Raw genomic sequence first — 25,532 nt, 5'->3', positions numbered from 1 at the left:
AACGACCCTTTACTGCTTTTTTTTTCTGAGTTTTCACAGTGCTGGGGATACTCAATCACCCACAGAGCTGTCACTTCTAGGATGCTGAATGGCTGGCATTTGAGAAACTGGTATCAGGGTTTGAGCAGGAAGGGGAGAAATGCTGGGAAAAAAGGCGAGAGACTGATGGAAAGGAGCTGCGGAAGAGATACTGGTGGGGGAAGGGTCTGTTCATGGGAGGGAGAGTATCTAAAGAAGAGAGCTGAGAGTTAGGAGTTGTAGGGAGAGGATGATGTCCCTAAAACGTTTGGGTTTTGAAAAGGGTCTTCCCTGCCCCCAAAAGGCTAGAAACTCCTGTTCTAGAACAAGAAGTGACAATATTGAGTAAACTCTGGAGCACAGAAGGCAAAAGTAGAGACTAATAGACGATTCACCACTGGAGACGTGAGTCCAACAGTCTTTATTATCAAAGATAACGACCCGACACAGGCCGTGTTTCGACGCTAAAAAGCGTCTGCATCAGGGGTCAATAAATACACTACAAATCAAAACATATAACATATAAATAATGCCAATAAAAACATATATGCACATCCATATAGAGATATGAAAATTCAATAGACACTAATTTTCTGATCAGAGGTCAATATGCTCAAATATGCTTAATAACCATTAAAACAGCATACATATATTCAAAAGATTTAAAAAGTTTTTGGCTTCTGCTAATATAAATCAAAAATATGAAAATATAAATATTATGTGTATTCCAGGTATATATATAATTTTGGACTTATGTGCCAGCTAAAATATGATGTATAAATGGTTGTTAGAAAAAATGAAATAGGGTAATTAATATTAAATTAATCCCTTGTACCTCTTCAAGTATTACATGGATACTTTGTTACCAGATGTTTGTTTTTAAACCCATCATGTTCTCATTCGTGGCTTGCAGTGCTACGTGATCAGTGAGTTGACAACACATATACAAATAGGACTCTTCGTTTTGCATTCATTACTTGGGTAACATGAGGTTTTGTTTTTAGTATTGTCATTGCATGATACTAATATACAGTGCTTTTTTTGTGCCGGTACGCGCCGGTACGGCGTACCGGCACCTTTTTTCCCTAGGGTTCCTGACTTGCGTTCCTGCCGCCCGTCGAGATCCAGCGCCCCTGCCCCAGCTGCCCGCCCTCTTTGCTTCCCGACAGCCCTGCTTTCCGATCCAAACCTCCCCCCCCCCCCCCCGCGACGCGTTTCAATCTTTTATTTATTTTTTTTTACTTGCAGTCACAGCGCCGGCGTTGTTGAGAGGACCAGGCTCGCTCCTCATGCTTTCCTTCCCTGCGGGTTTCCAATTCGCTGCCTCTGTGTCCCGCCTTCCTGTGACGTGTTTCCTGTTCCTCCGCGAAGGCGGGACACTGAGAGGCAGCGAATCGGACTACCGGAAGGGAAGGAAAGCATGAGGAGGCCGACGCCTGGTCCTCTCAACAACGCCGGCGCCTGTGACTGCAAGTAAAAAAAAAATAAATAAAAGATTGAAAACGCGTCGCTGGGGGGGGGGGGGGGGGAGGTTTGGACCGGAAAGCAGGGCTGTCGGGAAGCAAAGAGGGCGGGCAGCTGGGGCAGGGGCGCTGGATCTCGACGTCGGGTGGGGAGAAGGTCTGATTGGGGTTTGATGAATGGCAGAGCCTGGGGATGGGAGAACAGGGCACATGCTGGGCGCTAGGGGTTGAGGAGAGAGAAGGGTATTTGCTGGGGCTGGGAGAAGGGAGCTGATTTAGGGAGAAAGTCTGACTCTGTGGCTGGGAGAAAAAGGGACCAAGGACAGACGCTGAGGTTTGGGGCTGAGGTCTATGCTGGGGCTGGAGAATAAGGGGGAGGGCAGGGAAGAGAAATTGCTGGACATGAAGGGAGGGGAGAGAGGATATCAGTGGACATGGATGGCAGGGGAGGACAGGGGCAGAGAAGAATGGGTCACGGATGGCAGGGGAGGACAGGGGGCAGAGAAGAATGGTCAGCGATTGGCAGGGGAGGAAGGGGCGGAGAAGAATGGCTGGTCATGGATGGCAGGGGAGGACAGGGGACAGAGAGGAGAATCGCTGGACAGGGAGGGGAGAGCAGGGGAGAGGAGACATGCCTGGACATGGATGGATGGAGGGGTTGCGAGGGAGAGAGGAGAAAGGCACTTGGAGGAGAGGGTGATAGAGAATTATTTCTTTATATGGATACAGGGGAGGGAGAGAGAGGGAGAAATGCTGGACATGGATGGAGCGGAGGAAAGAAAAAAAGAAGATGCACATGGATGGAGATGAGGGAAAGGAAAGAGGAGGAAAAACGGCACTTGGATGGAGAAAATAGGCAAAAACTGGATCACGTGTACCTCCTCCAGTCATTCCGCAGAGGATGATCCAGCTTTTACTTATGGATGTAGGGCAAGAAATGAAGAAGAGGAAAGGAAAGAAATAAATGGAAAGGAAGCTCTAGAAATGGAGTTAAGAGAACAGATAGAGAGCAGCAGAATCAGAGGCTGGGACCAATATGGATAGACAAACAGTCACCAGACAACAAAGGTAGAAAAAATCATTTATTTTCATTTTAGTGTTTTACATCTGTTGTCTTATTTTGCACTGGGTGTACTGGAGCTGTAGCAGCTTACAGAAGTTATTTATAATGAAAAAATCATGTTATTTTTTTCTCCTATACTAGTATATTTTCAATGATGTTTTGTTTATATGCGCCATGGCTGCTATAAGGGGTGTGGCCAATGTGGGTGGGGCCATCATAAGGGGGGGGCCATATGTGGTGACTCCGCCCATAATGAGTACCGGCACTTTTTTTTCTACAAAAAAAAGCACTGCTAATATTAAAGTGCACATGCATTTAATATTAATTACCCTATTTCATGTTTTCTAACAACCATTTATACATCATATTTTAGCTGGCACATAAGTCCAAAATTATATATACCTGGAATACACATAATATTTATATTTTCATATTTTTGATTTATATTAGCAGAAGCCAAAAACTTTTTAAATCTTTTGAATATATGTATGCTGTTTTAATGGTTATTAATATTTGAGCATATTGACCTCTGATCAGAAAATTAGTGTCTATTGAATTTTCATATCTCTATATGGATGTTCATATATGTTTTTATTGGCATTATTTATATGTTATATGTTTTGATTGTAGTGTATTTATTGACCCCTGATGCAGACGCTTTTTAGCGTCGAAACACGGCCTGTGTCGGGTCGTTATCTTTGATATAATAAAGACTGTTGGACTCACGTCTCCAGTGGTGAATCGTCTATTAGTCTCTACTTTTGCCTTCTGTGATTCGTCATCGTAGAGAACTTTTCCTGTCTATATTTTGTAAAACTCTGGAGCAACAGTAGGAATTATTCTTCATGGAACGGATGAGGAATGCTTGGAACACAGCCCTAGCAGTGACAGCCTGAGATAAGCACAGAAGTGCCTTAATGACAAAGTGAGGGGTCTCCAGTACTGCAGCAGGGGGTGGGAATAGTATGGACCTTGGGGATCTTTATATTCTCTATTTCTACATCTCCCCTTTTCTTATACCTTCCTCCCCCCTCTCACTTGTTTATAATAGTCCCTCTTCTGCTACTTTTGATTATCCTGGTTGTTTCTCTCTTCAAGTCTACTGATGAGCTGCCTCTCCTGAGCTCTTTCACACCTCCTGACCTATCCCTGTACAAAATCCTGGTCTTGGGTACCCTGCCTTCCATTAGTTGTGCTCATAGCCCCTTCCACTCTTATCTGATATTGCTTCTTCTGTTGCCCCCTGATCTCTTCTGCTAATGATTAGCCTTCCAGATCTCCTACCTCTCACCTATGACAATGGTCCATCAATTCCCCTCTGTTGCTACAGTTCTCACCCTCCATCCCTCTCACCTGTTGACTATGTGGTAGTAGTTCCAGCTCCAGCTCCGTAGGCAGTTGGCCGGTGGGATGTGACCAATGATATGAACCTGCCAGGAAATAGTACAGCTGTGAGAAGCTTTGAACAAGAGGTTCTTTGCAGATCTATAAATGCATGCACTGACTTCTGTTCATGTAACACCAATAACTTCTTTACATAGGGTTGCCAGATGGGCGGTTTTCCCGCCCAATTGGGCGGTTTTCCGCAACCTGCCGCGGGAAACATTTGCCGCGGGTTACGGTTTTTTGGGCTCGTTTTCTTTTTTCGCGGGTTTTGGGCGGTTTTTTTGGCCGGCGGGGGTGGGGCTAATGGCGACAGAGGCGGGGTTTGTGACGTTTTGGGCGGGTTTGGTGATGTATTGGGCGGGGCGATGACGGTGGGGGCAGGGCTGATGACGGTGGGGGCAGGGCTGATGACGGAAGGGGCAGGTTGATGACGGGTGGGGGTGATGACGTCGGGGGTGGGGTGTGTGCAGTTTTTGGGCGGGTTTTGAGCAGTTTTGTGTGGGAATTTTTTTTTTATGGCAACCCTGCACACCATGGAGCCTTTAAGATCCAGGCACTGGTACCCGCAGGCAATAGATTTTACCCTTTCCAAGACCAAGAGATGGAGGTAATTGGAGTCACAATATAAGCAGCAGAATCAAGAAAACCAAGGACAGTCCACTGCACTGAGACGAAGAAATCGCCCCTTGCCCCACTCCCCCCCAAACAACAGACATAGGTTTCTGAGCACAGTGTAGACCCAGTGGCTCAGCATGGTGTTAGGGGATCTCTCCCGCCTCTGAGATGGTACTGACCCAGTATTAGAACAGCATGTTGGTAGAAAACATTCCCCCTCTACACCAGTACTGACTCAGAGAGTGGCCCAGTACAGTGTTAAGGAGGACTGACTGTCCCAGTATGGTGGCAGATTTTGCTGGGCACATGAAAAGTGCCCTAAGTCTAAGAAAGGAAGGACATGCCGCTTCCCCACCACCGCTCCATGCCAGCCCAACCAGCTTCTTCAACAACACACAAAAGAAATTCCATTTCGGTTGATATGTAAGAGTTAGCAGACTCAATGTCCGATGGGAAAATTTGAACAGCTCGCTGTACTGCACAGAGCACCACAAGGGAACAGTCGCTTCTAATGCTGAGCTTTGGGCGGGCCATGATGAAAGTGCTGATGGAAGTTGCCAGATCCTTGATTACTGAAGACTTGGGTGAGCTGCCTGTGATGTCCAGGAATCAACAGGTCCTGCCAGCTGTAAGAATGGACAGTCAACTGTCAAGACTTCCCCTCTGAGGGAGAGACAGGCATGGGGTGAGTGGGAGAATTCATTGGGGGTGGCGGGTGTGGGGGGAATGAGTAGGGACAAATCCTGGGAGACATTGTGGAGGAAAAGAGTTGGGTGGAGTGCACGAGCTCAGATCAGGATCAGGAGTGGCGGACGGAGGTGACTGAAACAGCAAGTCGGGGAAAATGGGAGAATGTGGGTTGGATGGTGGGATGATTGGGGTCAAGAGAAGTGGTGTAGAGATATTCCATATCTCAAGTGATCACTCCATAGACTGGTGGGTGTGTCCATCTACCAGCAGGTGGAGATAGAGAGCAAACACTTTTGCCTCCCATATGTGGTCATGTTGCTGCCGGAAACTCCTTCAGTATGTTCTCTATCTCAGCAGGTGGTGGTCACACACAGCAGCAGCTCTGGCTAGGCCTCAAGCCTAATCCCTTAGGTTTTGTTGAGGCCTGGGGTTGAGGGCTCTTTTTGAGCAAGTGCAACCTGGTGGTGCCAGGTCCCTCCTTTTCTCCCCCTCCCGCTGGCTCCGTTTAAAAAAAAAAAAAAAAACATATTTTTTAAACGTCTTTAAGGCGTTTAATTCGACGTTTTCTTTAAACGTTCATTGCAGCTACTCACTGGGACACCAGTTCGTTTACAGCTCGGAAGCGGCAAGCAGGTAATTTTACCTTTTTATAGCGGGCAGGGGGTTCCCCGATTCTTCTCCGTGGCAATGGCGTCGGAGGGCGAGGGCGCAAAGGGTCGCTCCCCGGATCGCTGGAGCGCTTCTAGAGGGGATGCGGGGGTTTTACAACCTGATTCGCCCTTGATGGGTGATAGTTTAGTGACCGATGACTGTCCCGGTCGTTCCTCCGGCGTGGCGGTTTTTCCCCGCCATAAACGCCCATCCCCCGCTCCTCGCCTCCGCCATCTTGGCCGGCCACGCGGCTCGGACGGCTTCTTCGGGGCCGCCCTTGAGGTTGGAGACATTAATGCCATGAACGCCCTTAATTTGGGCGACGGCACAAAGCGGCTAAAGTTAAGCGCCGTTCTTCCCGCGCGGCTCCTTCACGGAGTTTCGCGCCGGACGCCATTTTGGATGCGCAGCATGTCTCTCCCCCTATTGCGAGCGCCGGTTGAGAGTGCGTCTAGGGCTGTTGCCCAGGCTGCGGAAGTGCACAGTCTGGGGGGTTTCTCCCCGAGTTTGTTTTGGCTGCTGCATCAGGCTTTCCTCATGCAAAACGCTGCCCCTGCTCCCTCTTTGATAAAGAGGTGAGGTTCCCAGAGGTAAATGCCCTCGGGTTGATTTCCAGGCCTTGGAGGACTTTTTGTCTCCTCCGATGTAGATGAGGGGCAGCGTGTCTGAGGTCTCCCAACGATCCTTTGCGGATTCCTTGGAGGATGATAGATCCCCGCTCGGATGGAGCGGATGACCCTCTGCAGCGCGGCTTTTTAGCCCAGAGGATTTGCCCAACCTGTTGTTACAGGCCATGGACACTTTGAAGATTTCCTCTCCGGAGGACGTCTCTCCCTCAGCCCCTGTTGGCTCTGCCATATGCTGGGGACGAAGCGCCCGCCTACAACCTTCCACGTGCATGATGCCATGCACACCTTAATTGCGGCATCAATGGGATGTCCCGGGAAACGAGCCTTAAATTGGCTAGGGCTATGTCCCGCCTCTATCCTTTGGCTGTGAGTGAACGTGAGGCCTATCTGTGGCCTACCGTGGATTCTTTAATCACTGCGGTGACTAAGAAAACGGCGTTGCGGTGGAAGGTGGCACGGCCCTAAAGGACGCCCGAGACAGAAGATTGGAGGCGGCCTTAAGGTCGTCCTTTGAGGCAGCTGCTTTAAGTTTGCAGGCCTCAGTTTGCGGCTCCTATGTGGCCAGGGCGTGCCGGACTATGGTGCAGCGGGCTTCCCCCTCGGATCATTCCTTGAGGGCTGATTGGCCGGGCCCTGGAATCGGGCTTAGCCTATTTGGCAGACTTGCTGTATGATGTCTGGAGAGCCTCAGCTAAAGGCATGGCTCAGACAGTCTCTGCGCGGCGGTGGCTTTGGCTGAAACATTGGTCTGCTGACCACGCCTCTAAATCCCCGCCTGGCTAGATTGCCTTTTAAAGGCAAGCTGCTCTTTGGGGTCGAGCTGGACAAAATCGTGACCGATCTCGGCACGTCTAAGGGCAAGAAATTACCAGAGGTCAGGGCTCGGGTTAGTACTCGTCCCGATACCTCCAGAGGACGGTTGCAGGAAGCCCATCGGTACCGCCCGGGCAAGTCGGGTTCCTCTGCCCCCTCTTCCTTCAAGAGGAATTTCTCCCCCAAGCAGCATTCCTTTCGCAGAGACCGCCGTCCCGGAGGTGCTCCCTCCGGTCCTCCCCACGGGTCTCGTACCCAATGACGGGGCCTTGGTCCACGCCCCAGTGCAGATTGGAGGACGGCGTCCTCGTTTCTGGGCGAGTGGACCACTATAACTTCAGACGCGTGGGTGCTGGAAGTCATCAGAGACGGGCTACAAGCTAGAGTTCTGCCAACCCTTAAGAGACGGGTTTGTACTCTCTCCCTGCAAGTCTCCGGTCAAGCTGTGGCAGTGCAGCAGACCTTGGACAACCTGATCCGCCTGGGTGCGGTTCGTTCCGGTGCCAAAAATCAGATTGGCAAGGGACGTTACCTCCATTTACTTTGTGGTTCCAAAGAAAGGAGGTTCTGTCCGGCCTATCCTCGACCTCAAAGGGGTCAATCGGGCCCTGGAAAGTGAGGCACTTTCGCATGGAGGCTCTCCGCTCTGTATAGCGGCAGTGAAGGCAGGAGAGTTCTTGGCTTCCTTGGACATCAAGGAAGCGTACCTGCATATTCCCATCTGGCCTCCTCTCCAACGCTTTTCTGCGTTTTACAGTCCTGGAGACGACACTTCCAGTTCAGAGCCCTCCCTTTCGGGTTGGCTACTGCTCCGCGGACCTTTTCCAAGTAATGGGGAGTCATAGAGGCGCCTTCCTGCTAAAGGAAGGAGTACAAGTCCATCCTTATCTGGACGACTGGTTGATCCGAGCCCCCTCTATGCAGAGGTGCGGCAAAAGCTATGGTACCGGGTAGTTGCTCTTTTGAGCTCCCTGGGATGATCATCAACTGAAGAAGAGCCAGCTGCGCCCCGACTCAGTCCCTGGTGTATCTGGAGTTCGATTCGACACACCAAGTGGGCAGAGTGTTCCTGCCAGACAATCGGATTGTCAAGCTTCGGCTCAGGTGGACTAGTTCCTAGTAGCCTCTCCTATTCGGGCTTGGGACTAACGTGCAGCTGTTGGGCTCTATGACGCCACGATGGAAGTAGTGCCCTGGGCCAGGGCTCATATGAGACCACTACAGCTATCTCTGCTGCTGCGCTGGACTCCGACGTGTCGGAGAGTTATTGCATGCGTGCGCCTTCCAGTGGACCCAGCAGTGCGCAAGGCGCTGAGCCTGGTGGACGCAGACAGACAAGTTTCTGCAGGATTGCCTCTGGTGACCCCGGAGTGGATTGTCGTCCCGACAGACGCTCTTTGATGGCTGGGGAGCCCACTGCTTGGGAAGGACAGCGCAGGGGCTCTAGTCTCCTGCAGAGGCAAGTGGTCTATCAACCTCCTGGACTCAGAGCCATTCGTTGGGTGTTATTGGAGTTCATCCCGGTAACTGTGTTGAAGCCTGTACGGGTCCTGTCGGACAATGCCACGGCTGTGGCCTATATCAACCAGCCAGGGAGGTACCAAGAGCGCCCCTCAGCCAAGGAGGCTATGAGTCTTTGCCAGTGGGCGAAGCGAACCTGGAGCAGCTTTCAGCGGCCCACATTGCCGGAGTCCCATGAATGTCAAGGCGGACTTCTCAGTCGCCATAGCTTGGAGCCCGGAGAGTGGCAAACTATCTGCTCAGGCGTTCTTGGACCATCACGAAGCGCTGGGGCCAGCCGAGCCTAGATCTGATGTGCGTCATCGGCCAATGGCCAAGTGCCGCGCTTTTTTCCAGCAGGAGGACGGGCCCTCGATCCCTGGGAGTAGATGCTCTTCTCCAACAGTGGCCGCACACAAGAGCTCCTCTATGTGTTCCCGCCCTTGCCCATGTTGGGCAGGGTGCTAGACCGGGTGGCAAAGCATCCCGGCAGGGTAATCCTGGTGGGCTCCGGATTGGCCAGACGCCCTGGTATGCGGACTTGTTCAGGCTCTCAGTCGACGATCCTCTGCGGCTGTCAGTGGAGCAGGGCCTGTTACATCAGGGTCCCGTGGTGATGGAGGATCCCTCTCCCTTGGTCTTACGGCCTGGCTATTGAGCGGCAGCGTCTGAGGAAGAAGGGCTTCTCAGACAAGGTCATCGCCACTATGCTGAGAGCGAGGAAGCGCTCTACTTCTACTGCTTACGCCAGGGTTTGGCGTATCTTTGCAGGCATGGTGTGAAGCAGGCTCACTTTCTCCCTTCACTGCTCCAATTTCTTTCAGTGTTGGCGTTCCTGCAAGAAGGTCTGGAGAAAGGTCTGTCGCTCAGTTCCCTTAAAGTCCAGGTAGCGGCTCTGGCTTGCTTCAGGGGCCGCCTGAAGGGTGCTTCCCTGGCTTCGCAGCAGATGTGGTGCGCTTTCTCAAGGGAGTTAATCACCTGCGCCCTCCTCTGCACTCAGTGGTGCCTGCGTGGAATCTCAACCTGGTGCTAAGAGCATGGCAGAAGCCGCCTTTGGAACCTTGTCGAGGGCATCTCTGAAAGACCTGACGTTTGAAGCAGTCCTTTTTGGTGGCTAGCACTTCAGCCAGAAGAGTTTCCGCGCTCCAGGTGCTCTCATGGCGAGAGCCTTTTCTGCAGTTCACTGAGGCAGGAGTGGACTATTCGCACAGTGCCTCCTTCCTGCCCAAGATTGGTTCTCGCTTCCATGTGAATCAGCAGCTCTGTCTCCTTCATTTCGTAGGGAGGACTACCCAGAGGAGTACTTCCGCTCTTGAATATCTGGATGTGAGACGAGTCATCACGATACTTGGAAGTGACCAATGATTTCCGGAAATGCGGATCTCTGTTTGTCCTGTTGCAGGTCCTCGTAAGGGTCTGCAGGCTGCTAAGCCTACAGTGGCAAGATGGGTCAAGGAAGCATTGCAGCGGCTTATGTGGCCGCGGGGGAAGGTGTCCGCCTATCCAGCTGAAGGCTCACTCCACGAGAGCTCAGGCGGCCTCGATTGGCAGAGGCCGGATCCGTCTCCTTGGAAGAGATATGCAAGGCGGCAACGTGGGCTTCGGCTCATACCATTCTCCAAGCATTACCGTTTGACTGTGGCTGCACGGGCGGAGGCCCGATTTGGAGCTTCAGTGTTGAGGTCAGGGATTTCTATGGTCCCGCCCTGGGTGAGTACTGCTTCGGTACATCCCACCAGTCTATGGATTGATCAGCTTGATGATATGGAAGGTAAAATTATGTATAATCATACCTGATAATTTTCTTTCCATTATCATAGCTGATCAATCCATAGCCCCTCCCAGATATCTGTACTGTTATATTCTGGTTGCATTTTAGGTTCAAGTTAGCCTTCAGTTCCTTCAGGAGGACTTCGTGTTCAAGTTCTTCTTTCACTTGGATTCTTCAAGAGTTGAGACGAGTTTGTGTACAGTGAGGCTGCTGCATTCCTCTCCCTCCGTTTTACGGGGCTGGATTGAGACATAAATTCTGCCGGCACTCCCTCCCGCTTCGTGCGGCTGTAGGGCAGCTTTGTACCCCTCCCGCTTCGGCGGTGTTAGGGTCAGTCAGCTCCTCCCGCGGTTGCGGTTGCAGGATAAGCCAGATCCCCCCGCATCGGCGGGTGTGGTGTCCCTCCCCCGCTCCGCGGGGATGAGCTGGACGGATTCCCCTCCCCCACTTGTGTGGGGATGAGCTGGGTTAATTCCCCTCCCCCGTTTCGGCGGTGGTGAGCTGACAGAGTGTCCCTTCGTGGGTGTAATTCTCTAAGTGCTGAGTCCTGCGGATGGAGCTTTGATATCGACATACTGAGGAGTTTCCGGCAGCACATGACCACATATAGGGAGGCAAAAGTTTGCTCTCTATCTCCACCTGCTGGTAGATGGACACAACCCATCAGTCTATGGATTGATCAGCTATGATTAATGGAAAGAAAGTATCAGTTATGATTATACATAATTTTACCTTCAAAGTAACAACACATATACACACCAAATCCTTCCCCATCCCACCACCCAGCACCATGAGAACCTGTCAGAATTGTTTGGTGTATATGATATATTCCTATACTGGAGAATACGAAGTTATTTAGAAAAGAATTTCCTTAAAGAGCTGCATCTGCTGCTATTGTATTTCAGTTCTTTGCTTGGGTTGTTGTCCTTCTTTCTGAAACGTCAATAGAAATGTTTGAACATGGAGATGCTGCCAAACTGGTGTCCTGTGCTTGCCAGCTGCACACACCCAGGTTTGTAAAAGCTTCTGCCTCATCACCACTGAGCTCCCTCCCTCCCCCATCAAAAGCTTCTGCTGTCACCACCACTACCAAAAACTGTTGCTTAGGCACCACTGAAGCCAACAATCCCCCTCCCCCAACTAACCAGAACTGCTACTAAAAAGTTGTTGAGACCCAGAGAACACTCAGCACAAGGACAAGACACTGTGGTAATCCTGTTTTTGTATGGTTCAAGTGCGAGGTGGTAGAATTGGACCCAGAACCAGCTGGTGTTATGTTGGGGTTCTCAGCTCCTCCGCCTCCTCCTATGTGTTCTTGTGGTGTGAGAGATACTAAGGTTGAAAGCTGCCTGCAGAGCTTCCTGTTATCATCCTTTGAGGGGGAGGGGGGAGAAACATGTGCTAGAGACTCGAGCTCCCTACCTTTTGTTCCATGGGGGGGGGGGGGGGGGCAGGCTTCTACTTTTCAGTGGTTAATAAAATTAAGTCTCTGAATTTGTTTCTAATATTTGTAGTTTTCACTTGAGGTTTTAGTATTTTTTCAATAATGTACTATGTATTTTTGTAAGTGTAAGTGGGCCTTTTACAAAGGCATGCTTGTGTTTTAGCGTGTACTAAACTCTAGAGAAGGCCATGTATTCCTATCTGCATCTCTAGCATTTAGTGTGCGCTGATACCATGCACTAAAAACACTACCTCACCTTTGAAAATACACCTCTAGTGCAACTTTAGTAAAGACCTCCTTGGTGAACACATCCTACATCAATTTTATATGCATAAAACCTCCAATTTAATGCATAACAGTGTTTACATACCTTTATCAAAATTTAAAAGTCATTTTTGAAAAAAATCACTAAAAAATCCAAAATGAGCTGAAAATGAACCAACATTATTGCCCCTGGGCCCTGCTTATCCCTCTTAGAAGTTGTAGACCCACCTCAAATTCTTCAAATCCAGGCAGCTACTGTGATGAGCTGTAATGACTGTTAATGTGTTATTAGAAACTGGATTCCATACATAAAAGGCGATCTGTGGCCATTCCCTCATCTGGGAATGCCCTCCCGCGGGAGGTGATGGAGATGAAAACGGTAATGAATTCAAACATTCGTGGGATAAACACAAAGGAATCCTGTTTAGAAGGAATGGATCCAAGGAATTCTTAGCAGAGATTGGGTGGCGATGCCGGTAATTGGGAAGTAAAACAGTGTTGGGCAGGCTTCTACAGTCTGTGCCCTGATCGTGACTGAATAGATAGGGATGGGCTGGAATGTAATTTTAAGGGGCTTCAACAGTATCTTCAGCACTTTAGTACAAGAACAGTGCTGGGCAGACTTCTACGGTCTGTGCCCTGAGAAAGGCAAGGACAAATCAAACTAGGTATAAAGTATCAATACCATGTAAAATGAGTTTATCTTGTTGGGCAGACTGGATGGACCATTCAGGTCTTATCTACCGTCATTTACTATGTTACTATGTTGCTTACTAATTGGGATTCCGGAATCTTGTAACTCTTTAGGATTCCAGAATCTTCAGAACTTCTAGTACAAGAACAGTGCTGGGTAGACTTCTACGGTCTGTGCCCTGAGAATGGCAAGGACAAATCAAACTTGGTATAAAGTATCACATACCATGTAAAATGAGTTTATCTTGTTGGGCAGACTGGATGGACCGTAAGGTCTTTATCTGCCATCATTACTATGTTACTATCAGGCTCAGGGACAGCACTTTACAAACCCAGAACACTGTACCAGTGATTTCATATTAAGAATCCTGAAAGGGAACTTTAAAACAATACAGGAACGTAAGACCTTTGAAAGTCAGAATGATCAATATTTTGACACCCACCAGACAGGACTTAACAAAGATCTGGGTTTTCTAGCCCATTTTAAACCATAAAGTTGTATTGCTCTTGTTTGTCACCCTCCTGTTCCCATGCATACAGTGGGGAAATAAGTATTTGATCCCTTGCTGATTTTGGTAAGTTTGCCCACTGACAAAGACATGAGCAGCCCATAATTGAAGGGTAGGGTATTGGTACAGTGAGAGATAGCACATCACAAATTAAATCCGGAAAATCACATTGTGGAAAGTATATGAATTTATTTGCATTCTGCAGAGGGAAATAAGTATTTAATCCCTCTGGCAAACAAGAACTAATACTTGGTGGCAAAACCCTGTTGGCAAGCACAGCGGTCAGACGTCTTCTGTAGTTGATGATGAGGTTTGCACACATGTCAGGAGGAATTTTGGTCCACTCCTCTTTGCAGATCATCTCTAAATCATTAAGAGTTCTGGGCTGTCGCTTGGCAACTCGCAGCTTCAGCTCCCTCCATAAGTTTTCAATGGGATTAAGGTCTGGTGACTGGCTAGGCCACTCCATGACCCTAATGTGCTTCTTCCTGAGCCACTCCTTTGTTGCCTTGGCTGTATGTTTTGGGTCATTGTCGTGCTGGAAGACCCAGCCACTGACCCTTTTTAAGGCCCTGGCGAGGGAAGGAGGTTGTCACTTCAGAATTGTACGGTACATGGCCCCATCCATTCTCCCATTGATGCGGTGAAGTAGTCCTGTGCCCTTAGCAGAGAACACCCCCAAAACATAACATTTCCACCTCCATGCTTGACAGTGGGGACGGTGTTCTTGGTCATAGGCAGCATTTCTCTTCCTCCAAACACGGGCGGTTGAGTTCATGCCAAAGAGCTCAATTTTGTCTCATCTGACCACAGCACCTTCTCCCAATCACTCTCGGCATCATCCAGGTGTTCACTGGCAACTTCAGACGGGCCGTCACATGTGCCTTCCGGAGCAGGGGGGACCTTGCGGGCACTGCAGGATTGCAATCCGTTATTCGTAATGTGTTACCAATGGTTTTCGTGGTGACAGTGGTCCCAGCTGCCTTGAGATCATTGGACAAGTTCCCCCTTGTAGTTGTAGGCTGATTTCTAACCTTCCTCATGATCAAGGATACCCCCATGAGGTGAGATTTTGCGTGGAGCCCCAGATCTTTGTCGATTGACAGTCATTTTGTACTTCTTCCATTGTCTTACTATGGCACCAACAGTTGTCTCCTTCTCGCCCAGCGTCTTACTGATGGTTTTGTAGCCCATTCCAGCCTTGTGCAGGTGTATGATCTTGTCCCTGATCCTTAGACAGCTCCTTGCTCTGGCCATTTTGTAGAGGTTAGAGTCTGACTGATTCACTGAGTCTGGTGGACAGGTGTCTTTCATACAGGGTGACCATTGCCGACAGCTGTCTGTCATGCAGGTAACGAGTTGATTGGAGCATCTACCTGGTCTGTAGGGGCCAGATCTCTTACTGGTTGGTGGGGAGTCAAATACTTATTTCCCTCTGCAGAATGCAAATAAATTCATATACTTTCCACAATGTGATTTTCCGGATTTTAATTTGTGATGTGCTATCTCTTCACTGTTACCAATAACCTACCCTTACAATTATGGGCTGCTCATGTCTTTGTCAGTGGGCAAAACTTACAAAAATCAGCAAGGGATCAAATACTTATTTTCCCCCACTGTATCTCCCTGTCTCTCACCTATCCACCCCAATTCCTGTTAGACTGTCACTGAAATTGCTTTGATGTCTCACTTATATATACTGTCATCTACCAACATTGCTTATTTCCATCCTGACGAAGAATGGAAACCTTCGAAAGCTAATCAAGAAATGTATTAAGTTATGTCCAATAAAAAAGGTATCCTCTTATTTCTCTTCATGTTTTATTTGTTTTATTTCTATTGCTCACTTTAAAAGTAGACTAACACGGCTACCACACCTCTAGGCTCATTTTCAAAAGAGGAAAAACGTCCAAAAAGGTTACATAAGTCTGCATTTGGATGTTTTTCTCACAAAAACATCCAAATCGTATTTTCGAAACCTCTTTTTAGACGTTTTCTCTCTGAAGTCCATCAGAAGTGAGTCTAAATAGGGGGCATGCCATGGCGGTTTCAAGGCTGGACTTGGGCATTCCTAAGACTTAGACGTCTTTCAGCCATAATGGAACAAAACAAAAACCGTCCAGGACTAAAACTTAAATGTTTTGAGCGAGACCTATTTTTATTATGAATAAAGGTGTCCTAAATAACCAGATGACCACTGGAGGGAATCAGGAATGACCTCCCTTATTCCCCCAGTGGTCACTAACCCCCTCCCACCCCAAAATATGTGATGAAAAACATTACTTACCAACCTCTATGCCAGCCTCAGATGTTATACTCAGGCCCATTAGAACAGCATGCAGGTCCCTGGAGTAGTCTAGTGGTGGGTGCAGTGCAATGCAGACAGGTGGACCCAGGCTCCTACCTCCCCCTACATGTACACTTGTGGAGGAAACTGTGAGCCCTCCAAATCTCACCAGAAACCCACTGTACCCCATAGAGGTGCCCCCTTCACCCATAAGGGCTTCATGATAGTGGTGTACAGTTGGGGGGGGGGGGTTTGGGGGGGCTCAGAGCATAAGGTAAGGGAGTAATGGTCAGATGTGTGCCTGGGAGCATTTTATGAAGTCCACTGCAGTGCCCCCTAGTGTGCCCTATTGATGATGTCATGGGGACCCAGTCTACTAAAAATACAGGCTCTTCCTACATCCCAAGGCTTGATTTGGGACATTTTAAACTTGGACGTTTTTTTTTTTTTTTTTTTGTCGAAAATGGACAAAAAAATAAAACATCCAAATCACAAAACGTTCAAAAAACAACAACATCTATATCTTTTCGAAAAAAAAAAAAAAGATAGACCTTTTTTCTTTTTTGAAAATGACCTTCTTTCCTGTTCAGAATTGGCGTTTTGTGTAAAATGTGCAAATTCAGATTTAGAAGTCATATGAAAATGCCCCTCTATGTCATTAATGATGTTAGCTTATGTTAGTAACTCTATTATTAGGTATTAATGTCATAAGAACAGAGCCATACTGGGTCAGACCAATGGTCCATCTAGCCCAGTATCCTGTTTTCCAAACAGTGGCCAATCCAGGTCACAAGTACCTGGCAGAAATCCAAATAGTGGCAACATTCCATGCTACCAATCCCAGGACAAGCAGTGGCTTCCCCATGTCTGTCTCAATAGCAGACTATAGACTTTTCCTCCAGAACTTGTCTAAACCTTTTTTAAACCCAGATACACTAACCACTGGTACCACATCCTCCGGCAAAGAGTTCCAGAGCTTAATTATCATTGAGTGAAAAAATATTTCCTCCTATTTGTTTTAAAAGTATTTCCATGTCCCTATGTTTGGGGCTAAGGGGTTGTATCTGATCTTTCCCACATCAGAATGTAGAGGAGTGTGGTAGCCGTGTTAGTCCACTCTTAAGGTTATCAATAGAAATCAAACAAAATAAAACATGGAAAAGAAAATAAGATGATACCTTTTTATTGGACATAACTTAATACATTTCTTGATTAGCTTTCGAAGGTTGCCCTTCTTCCTCAGATCGGAAAATAGCAATGTGGCTAGCTGACAGTGTATATAAGTGAAAACCTTCAAGCATTACTATGACAGTCTGACAGGGTGAGAGGGTGGGGGGGTGGGTCGGAGGTATGCATGGGGACATCAAAGCATATCATTGATATTCTAACAGGATGGGTGTGGATAGGTGAGGGGTAGGGTGGGGTGATCAACAGAGGACATACAGCTTTATGGTTTATAATGGGCGAGGAACCCCAGATCCTTGTTAGTCCGTTCCAGTTGCAAACTATGCCAAATATTTCACAGGACCCCAAAGTCAATCCACAAAGGAAAGATATTCAACATAAAGGGATCTTTCACTTGCTCATCTTCCAATGTGGTATATATCATTCAGTGTAAAAAATGTAACGAAGGATGCTATATTGGAGAAAACAGGCCAGATGCTTAAGACCGATTCAATTTACATAGACATCACATGAACAATACTGGTGCCAGTAGGGCTACCCCCCCTGTTTGGTCAGCATTTTACAGGACCAGGACACTGCACCAGTGCTTCACAGTGAGAATACTGAAAGGTAACTTGTAAACATACAGGAACGTAAGACCTTTGAAATAAGAATGATTGAATATTTTGACACCCAACAAACAGGACTTAATAAGGATCTGGGTTTTCTAACTCATTATAAACATAAAGCTGTATTTCTCTGTTTATTTCTCTGTTTATTACCCTCCTCTCACCCCCATCCCTCCCACTCTGTCAGACTGTCATAGTAATGCTTGAATAGTTTCTCTCATTATACTATCTGCTAGCCTCATTTGCTTATTTCCGATCTGAGGAAGAAGGGCAACCTTCGAAAGCTAATCAAGAAATGTATTCAGTTATGTCCAATAAAAAAGGTATCATCTTATTTTCTTTTCCATGTTTTATTTTGTTTGATTTCTATTAATAACCACATCAGAATGAAAGAACCAGTGTGAGGAGTTACAACTTACTTTTTCCTTGTTGTCTTCCGCATCCTGCAGGACTCCCACCAGCCACTGCAGCTGATCAGCAGGGTCCGTGGAGTTCATAAGAAGCCAGAAATTCCCAGGAGAACAAAAGTTCATATTCAGAGACACCAGGCGGAGTCCTGGGTTCAGTTTTACAGTGTAGAAACCACCCAGCCTGCAGAGAGAGAGAGTTTGTTTAAAAACCTTCCTGCAAAGACACAGCGAGATGAGACGTCCCTGAAACCGAAATCATAGCTATGGGTCTGAGATTCAGTGGCCCTTACCTGGGAGGGGCAGAGCCTCTCCGGATAAGAAGCTGTGCTCACCAGAGCCATGCCTGGGTTTTCAGCAGCTTTATCCGGATATCAGCTGGCCACCCTGGCACTTTTGCAGGTCATGCTGGTGTGGTCTGGCAGCAGAGGCGAGGTGAAGCTCGAAGTCATCCAGTACTGCTGATATTCAACAGCGATACCTGGGAAACTTCCATTCATCACTCCATCATCAGAAATTCAGCCAGCACTGGATATTCAGGTATAGATTTAAATCCTTTTTTTCTTATCAAGTTTCTCTACACATACCTAACAGTGTCACTGACTGATCATCAATTATTTGTTTCAACACAGAAATATATATTTTTTAAAAAGTAGAGAAAAAAGACCTCAGTGATCAAATCTAAGCTTCTCACATCTGTATAGATCTAATGGCTCATAACTATCACAGGTCAAAAAGTAAATAACTCCACTTAAAATACTTGTATCAGACATAGTGAAAAGCCGCAGTCTAAAGAAACAGGAAAAAACCAAAACAGCTACGGAGCTTTCAAATATCTCAAATTAGTACCCATGGTCTTACGAATCGCCAGTCTTCCCAGATTCGCTTCAACATATCCAGTCATAGCCAGTGTTTCAATACCAGGAGTATTGACTTTGACAAAGAGGAGGTTTCAGGCGTTCCTATGTTACTGGAAACAGGGACGGTAGGGAATCCCGATAGCGAGGTTGCAATAGAAACCATAAGAAGACCAAGTATCTTTAAATAAAGAACAGACAGATATTCAAGACTGCAAATTATCACTGTCAACTGCTGAACAAGTTGTAAATAGGAACAACAAACATTGATTGAAATGTTTGTATGCAAATGCCGGAAGCCTAAGATAAGATGGGAGAGTTAGAATATATTGCACTAAATGAAAAATTAGATATAATGGGCATCTCTGAGACCTGGTGGAAGGAGGATAACCAGTGGGACACTGTCATACCGGGGTACAAATTATATCGTAGTGATAGGGTGGATTGAATTGGTGGGGGGGGGGGGGTAGCATTGTATATTAACGAGAGCCTTGAATCAAATAGAATGAAAATTCTGCAGGAAACAAAACACTTCTTGGAATCACTGTGGATTGAAATTCCATGTGTAAAGGGGAAAAGGATAATGATAGGAGTGTACTACTGTCCGCCTGGCCAGGATGAACAGACGGATGCAGAAATGCTAAAGGAAGTTAGGGACGCAAACAAACTGGGCAACACTATAATAATGGGTGATTTCAATTACCCCGATATTGACTGGGTAAATGTAACATCGGGACACGCTAGGGATGTAAAATTCCTTGATGAAATCAAGGACAGCTTTATGGAGCAGCTGGTACAGGAGCTGACGAGAGAAGGAAAAATTCTAGACTTGGTCCTTAGTGGAGCACATGATCTGGCGCGGGAGGTAATGGTGCTGGGGTCGCTTGATAAGTGATCATAATATGATCAGATTTGATATTAGCTTTGAAGTAAGTATACATAGGAAATCAAATACATTAGCGTTTAACTTTAAAAAAGGAGACTATGATAAAATGAGAAGAACGGTGAAAAAAAAACGTAGAGGAGCGACTGCGAGGGTCAAAAATTTACATCAGGCGTGGATGCTGTTCAAAAACACCATCCTGGAAGTCCACGCCAAATATATTCCATGTATTAATAAGGAGGAAGGAAGACCAAACGACAGCCGGCGTGGTTAAAAAGTAAGATCAAGGAAGCTATTAGAGCTAAAAGAAAATGCTTCAGAAAACGGAAGAAGGATCTGACTGAAAACAATACAAAACAGCATAAGGAATGTCAAGTCAAATGCAAAGTGCTGATAAGGAAGGCAAAGAGAGACTTTGAAAAGAAGATTGGAGATAAAAACATATAGTAAAAACTTTTTTTTAGGTATATTAGAAGCAAGAAACCAGTAAAAGAATCAGTTGGACAGTTAGATGACTGAGGAGTAAAAGGGGCACTCAGAACGAAGCAGTGCCGACACAGCCCATTCAAAGTGAATGGTCTGTGTTGGCATTAGCGCATGGCTTACTTAAATGGTGGTGGGGGTGTTAATGAATTCTTTGCTTCAGTTTTCACTGAGGAAAATGTGGGCGAGATACCAGTAAAAGTAACACTGGGCCTTCAAGACTGAATCAACAGTGGTTCTTTATTGACAAGTGACCCGACACGGGCCGTGTTTCGGCGCGAAGGGCGCCTGCCTCAGGGGTCAAGGTCTCTGTACTGCAGTGTGTGAGGTATCTAGGTCCAATGCCTCAGATAGCAGGAAAGTTTCTCATAAGTCAGCGTGTCTGTAAGAGAATTACAGCCACAACTTGAAGATAGAGCTCTAAAAGAAGCCTTCTTGTCTTATGGAGCTGACTTATGAGAAACTTTCCTGCTATCTGAGGCATTGGACCTAGATACCTCACACACTGCAGGACAGAGACCTTGACCCCTGAGGCAGGCGCCCTGAAACACGGCCCGTGTCGGGTCACTTGTCAATAAAGAACCACTGTTGATTCAGTCTTGAAGGCCCATTGTTACTTTTTTTGTTTGTATACTTTATATGTATGCTGTATTACTCTCTCTATCTGTTTTGGAGAGATACCAGTGTCAGAAATGGCATTCAGTGCTGATGAGTCACAGAACATGGAAGATGCAATGGAAAAATTTGACAAACTGAAGAGTAGCAAATCAACTGGACCGGATGATATACATCCCAGAATTCTTTCAAAAAGGCAGTAAATAAATCCTAATAAATTAATAATAAAAAAGGCTTCCAGAGATGATCCCGGAAATTATGGACCAGTAAGGCTGACAACAGTGCTGGGCAAAATGGTAGAGACTATTATAAAGAACAAAATTACAGAGCATATTCAAAAGCATGGATTAATGAGACAAAGTCAACATGCATTTAGTGAAGGGAAATCTTGCCTCACCAATCTACTACATTTCTTTGAAGGGTTGAAGTGGAGCCGGTTGATATTGTGTATCTGGATTTTCAAAAAGTGTTTAACAAAGTACCTCATGAAAGACTCCAGAGGAAATTGGAGAGTCATAGGATAGGAGGTAGTGTTCTATTGTGGATTAAAAACTGGTTAAAAGATAGAAAACAGAGAGTAGGGTTAAATGGTCAGTATTCTCAATGGAGAAGGGTAGTTAGTGGGGTTCCCCAGGGGTCTGTGCTGGGACCACTGCTTTTTAACATATTTATAAATGACCTAGAGATGGGAGTAACTAGTGAGGCAATTAAATTTGCTGACGACACAAAGTTATTCAAAGTTGTTAAATTACAAGAGGATTGTGAAAAATTACAAGATGACCTTACAAGACTGGGAGACTGGACATCCAAATTACAGATGACATTTAATGTGAGCAAGTGCAAAATGATGCATTTGGGAAAGAGGAATCCGAATTATAGATATGTAATGCAAGGTTCCACATTAGGAGTCGCCGACCAGGAAAGGGATCTAAGTGTCATCATTGATGATAAGTTGAAACCCTCTGCTCAGTATGCGGCGGTGGCTAAGAAAGCAAATAGAATGTTAGGTATTTTTAGGAAAGGAATGGAAAACAAAAGTGAAAATCCAGATACACAAAAATTTCTTCAGGTATATTAGTGAAAGGAGAATGCCTGAAAAGGGAATTGTGAGACTAAAAGATACAGCGAACCGCTATGTAGATAATGATGAAGAAAAAGCCAATTTACTAAATAGCTACTTTTGTTCTGTTTTCACTGAAGAAAATCCGGGAGAAGGACCGCGAGGGACTGGTGTGTTGTGGAGCTGCAGGCAGGAGGCAAATGCCAGATCTGGGGGTGAAGGAGAGGGAGAGAGGGGAGTGAGTCTGCTGCTGATGAACTATTTTGAAGGTCACAAAGGGCGGGCCTGAGGCAGGAATGGGTGGGCCTGTGCCCACCCAGGCCCACCCATAGCTACGCCACTGGCGGGAGGTGGTGGAGATGAAAACGGTAATGGAATTCAAACATGCGTGGGATATGCATAAAGGAATCCTGTGCAGTAGGAATGGATCCTCAGAAGCTTAGCCAAAATTGGGTGGCGGAGGAAGATAGGTTGGTGGTTGGGAGGCGAGGATAGTGGAGGGCAGACTTATACGGTCTGTGCCAGAGCCGGAGATGGGAGGCGGGACTGGTGGTTGGGAGGCGGGAAATACTGCTGGGCAGACTTGTACGGTCTGTGCCCTGAAAAAGGCAGGTACAAATCAAGGTAAGGTATACACATATGAGTTTATCTTGTTGGGCAGACTGGATGGACCATGCAGGTCTTTTTCTGCCGTCATCTACTATGTTACTATGTTATGTCTTTGTATCACTCCATGGTGCGACCGAACCTTGAATACTGTGTGCAATTCTGGTCACTGCGTCTCAAAAAAGATATAGTGGAATTAGAAAAGGTACAGAGAAGGGCGACGGAAATGATAAAGGGAATGGAACGACTTCCCTATGAGGAAAGGCTAAAGTGGCTAAGGCTCCTCAGCTTGGAGAAAAGATGGCTGAGGGGAGATATGATAGAGGTCTATAAAATAATGAGTGGAGTGGAACGGGTAGACGTGAATCGCTTGTTTACTTTTTCCAAAAATACTAGGACTAGGGGGCATGCAATGAAGTTACAAAGCAGTAAATTTAAAACGAATCGAAGAAGATATTTCTTCTCTCCATGTATAATTGAACTCTGGAATTCCTTGCCAGAGAATGTTGCAAAAGCAGTTAGATTAGTGGGGTTTAAAAAAGGTTTTGATAGCTTCCTAAAAGAAAAGTCCATAAGAAATTATTAAAATGGACTTGGGAAAAATCCACTGCTTATTTCAAGCATAAGCTGCATATAATGTATTGTACAGCTTTGGGGTCTTGCCAGGTACTTGTAACCTGGATTGGCCACTGTTGGAAACAAGATGCTGGGCTTGATGGACTTTTGCTCTGTCCCTGTATGGAAACACTTATCTTCTTGTTTATGTAATATTATTAATATTATTATATATTTTATATATGTCTACAGTTCACGCTAGTTCAATTATTTACATAATTTTATTTTCAATTTCTCTTCAATCCATTTCATTCAGACAACTATTAAGACATACTTCTATAATCCTTAATGCACTTTTCCGTTCCGTTTTCATTCAACCTTGAATGATTTCATTCTATTTCATTCACTGAGATATTGGGGCCCTTTCACTAAGCTGCATAAGCATCTGTGCGTGCCCAACGTGCGTCAAAATGCAGTTACTGCCTGGCTACCACGTGGCCCTCGTGGTAATTTCATTTTTGGTGCAGGTCCGCTACACGCGCCAGCTATGTGCGTCAAGTGGCATTTGATGCGCGTAGGTCATTACCGCCCAGTTACCGCATGAGACTTTACCGCTAGGTCAATGGCTGGTGATAAGGTCTCAGACCCAAAATGGACCTGTGGCAATTTTCATTTTGCCGGCTGTCCATTTTCGGCATTTTTTGCAGGTGTGCTGCAAAATGATTCTGAGCTTCTGCGCGCGCAAAACACGCGTCTACACTACCGCAGGCCATTTTTCAGCGCACCTTTCTAAGAGGACCCCATTGTTTCCTAACTGGCTTTAATACAGTCTTTTTAGTTTCTGTAGTTCATCCACTTTATTAATTAGAGACATATTTGTTTCAAAATGGAAACATTTTCTCTGGTTTTCTCACGGCTTTGTTTTCACTATTCAGGCCTGTTTGTCAATTATACTACTAAATTCTCTACCTTAATCAATTAAGTTAGAACGATCATACCCCCTCTTCCGCAAAGCTCTGAAAACTTGCTGACTCGCAGTGAAGGGACTCTGGTTAACACTATGCTATCTTTAGCGTTGAAGGTAATCTTCTGACATTGGAAGTTCTTACATCAAGCCACCTACCAGGAGTGGTAGAACTTATTGCTTCAAATATACAAATATGAATCACACCTTGCTAAGAATTTCCCCTGTTTTGCTTTTTATAGGGAGAAATGGCTGCCATTTGTATCTTATTTTTATTACATTTGTACCCCGCGCTTTCCCACTCATGGCAGGCTCAATGCGGAGGGCAATGGAGGGTTAAGTGACTTGCCCAGAGTCACAAGGAGCCTGTGCCGGGAATCAAACTCACTTCCTCAGTTCCCCAGGACCAAAGTCCACCACCCTAACCACTAGGCCACTCCTCCACTGTTGCTACTATTTCAGATTCTACATGGAATGTTGCTATTCCACTAGCAACATTCCATGTAGAAGTCGGCCCTTGCAGATCACCAATGTGGCCGCACAAACTTTAATGGAAGGAGACCCAACACAGGCCGTGTTTTGCCGCTCAAAGCACCTGCCTCAGGGGTCAAGAGTGGTGTCTTGAATACCAATGAGTGTGCAAACCACGTTATAGTAAACTCACTCTACAATTTGATACAAGAACTTTAGCAAGTAGCAGCTGATTCCGTGAACCGCCATGGCGCCATATTCCAATCTGATTCACGGAATCAGCTGCTACTTGCTAAAGTTCTTGTATCAAATTGTAGAGCGAGTTTACCTTAATGCAGTTTGCACGCTCATTGGTATTCAAGACGTCACTCTTGATCCCTGAGGAAGCTCTGAGCGCTGAAACATGGCCGTGTCCGGTCTCCTTCCATTAAAGTTTGTGCATTGTTCCAATCTTGAAGGCCCTTTTGTGCTTTTTTTTGTGTTGCCTTATGTTATTATTCTCAGTACGGAGTCTGTTCAGTCGTATCATATAATGGATTTTCTGGTTTAAATTAATTTGTGTGTTTTTGTGCAAATTTAGATTTGTAAACCGTTCTGGCTTGCTATGCAGTAAGCGACAGTGTAGTAAACAATGAAACGATAAACAGGCACGCACTAGTTTTAATTTTTGCGCACGCCCATTTCCCGACCCATTAAAAAATGGCCTTTTTCCCAGACGCGGTAGAGTGGCCCAACACACGCCTAAAAGATATGCCCACACTACCGGAGGCCACTTTTTACTGCGGCTTTGTAAAAGGACCCCTTAATAAGTAAAAATCATACACTGTCTTTCTTTGAAATTCCTAGTATGTTGTCATCTCGTTTTATTTAATTAATTCATTAGACCAATTTTACTAAGTTGTTGTAAAATTATTACAAGAATACCAAAAAGAGAACAATATCAGACCTACATTATTTATTTATGTTTTTACGTTTTGCACATACTAGTGTATTTTTAAATGGATATGTGTGTAGTTTAACTCACATGCATGTAGCTTTTTAT

General features: G+C 46.2%; 1 protein-coding gene across 2 annotated transcripts in view; it reads right to left on the bottom strand.

The window, feature by feature from the left end:
• LOC115468277 (sphingomyelin phosphodiesterase-like) overlaps positions 1–25,532 on the bottom strand; it is a 71,210-nt gene that overhangs the window by 14,191 nt on the left and 31,487 nt on the right. For both annotated transcript variants that reach the window (XM_030199867.1, XM_030199866.1), the window contains 2 exons: positions 18,009–18,180; positions 3,898–3,974 (listed from right to left, as the gene is read on the bottom strand). In XM_030199867.1, coding sequence (XP_030055727.1) covers positions 3,898–3,974; positions 18,009–18,180 — 249 coding nt within the window. The remainder of the gene's footprint in view (positions 1–3,897; positions 3,975–18,008; positions 18,181–25,532) is intronic.

The sequence above is a fragment of the Microcaecilia unicolor genome, chromosome 4 (assembly GCF_901765095.1).
Source record: "Microcaecilia unicolor chromosome 4, aMicUni1.1, whole genome shotgun sequence".
NCBI classification, from domain to species: Eukaryota; Metazoa; Chordata; class Amphibia; order Gymnophiona; family Siphonopidae; genus Microcaecilia; species Microcaecilia unicolor.
Note: the sequence above shows the minus strand (reverse complement) of the source record. Positions and strands in the feature narration are given on the sequence as shown.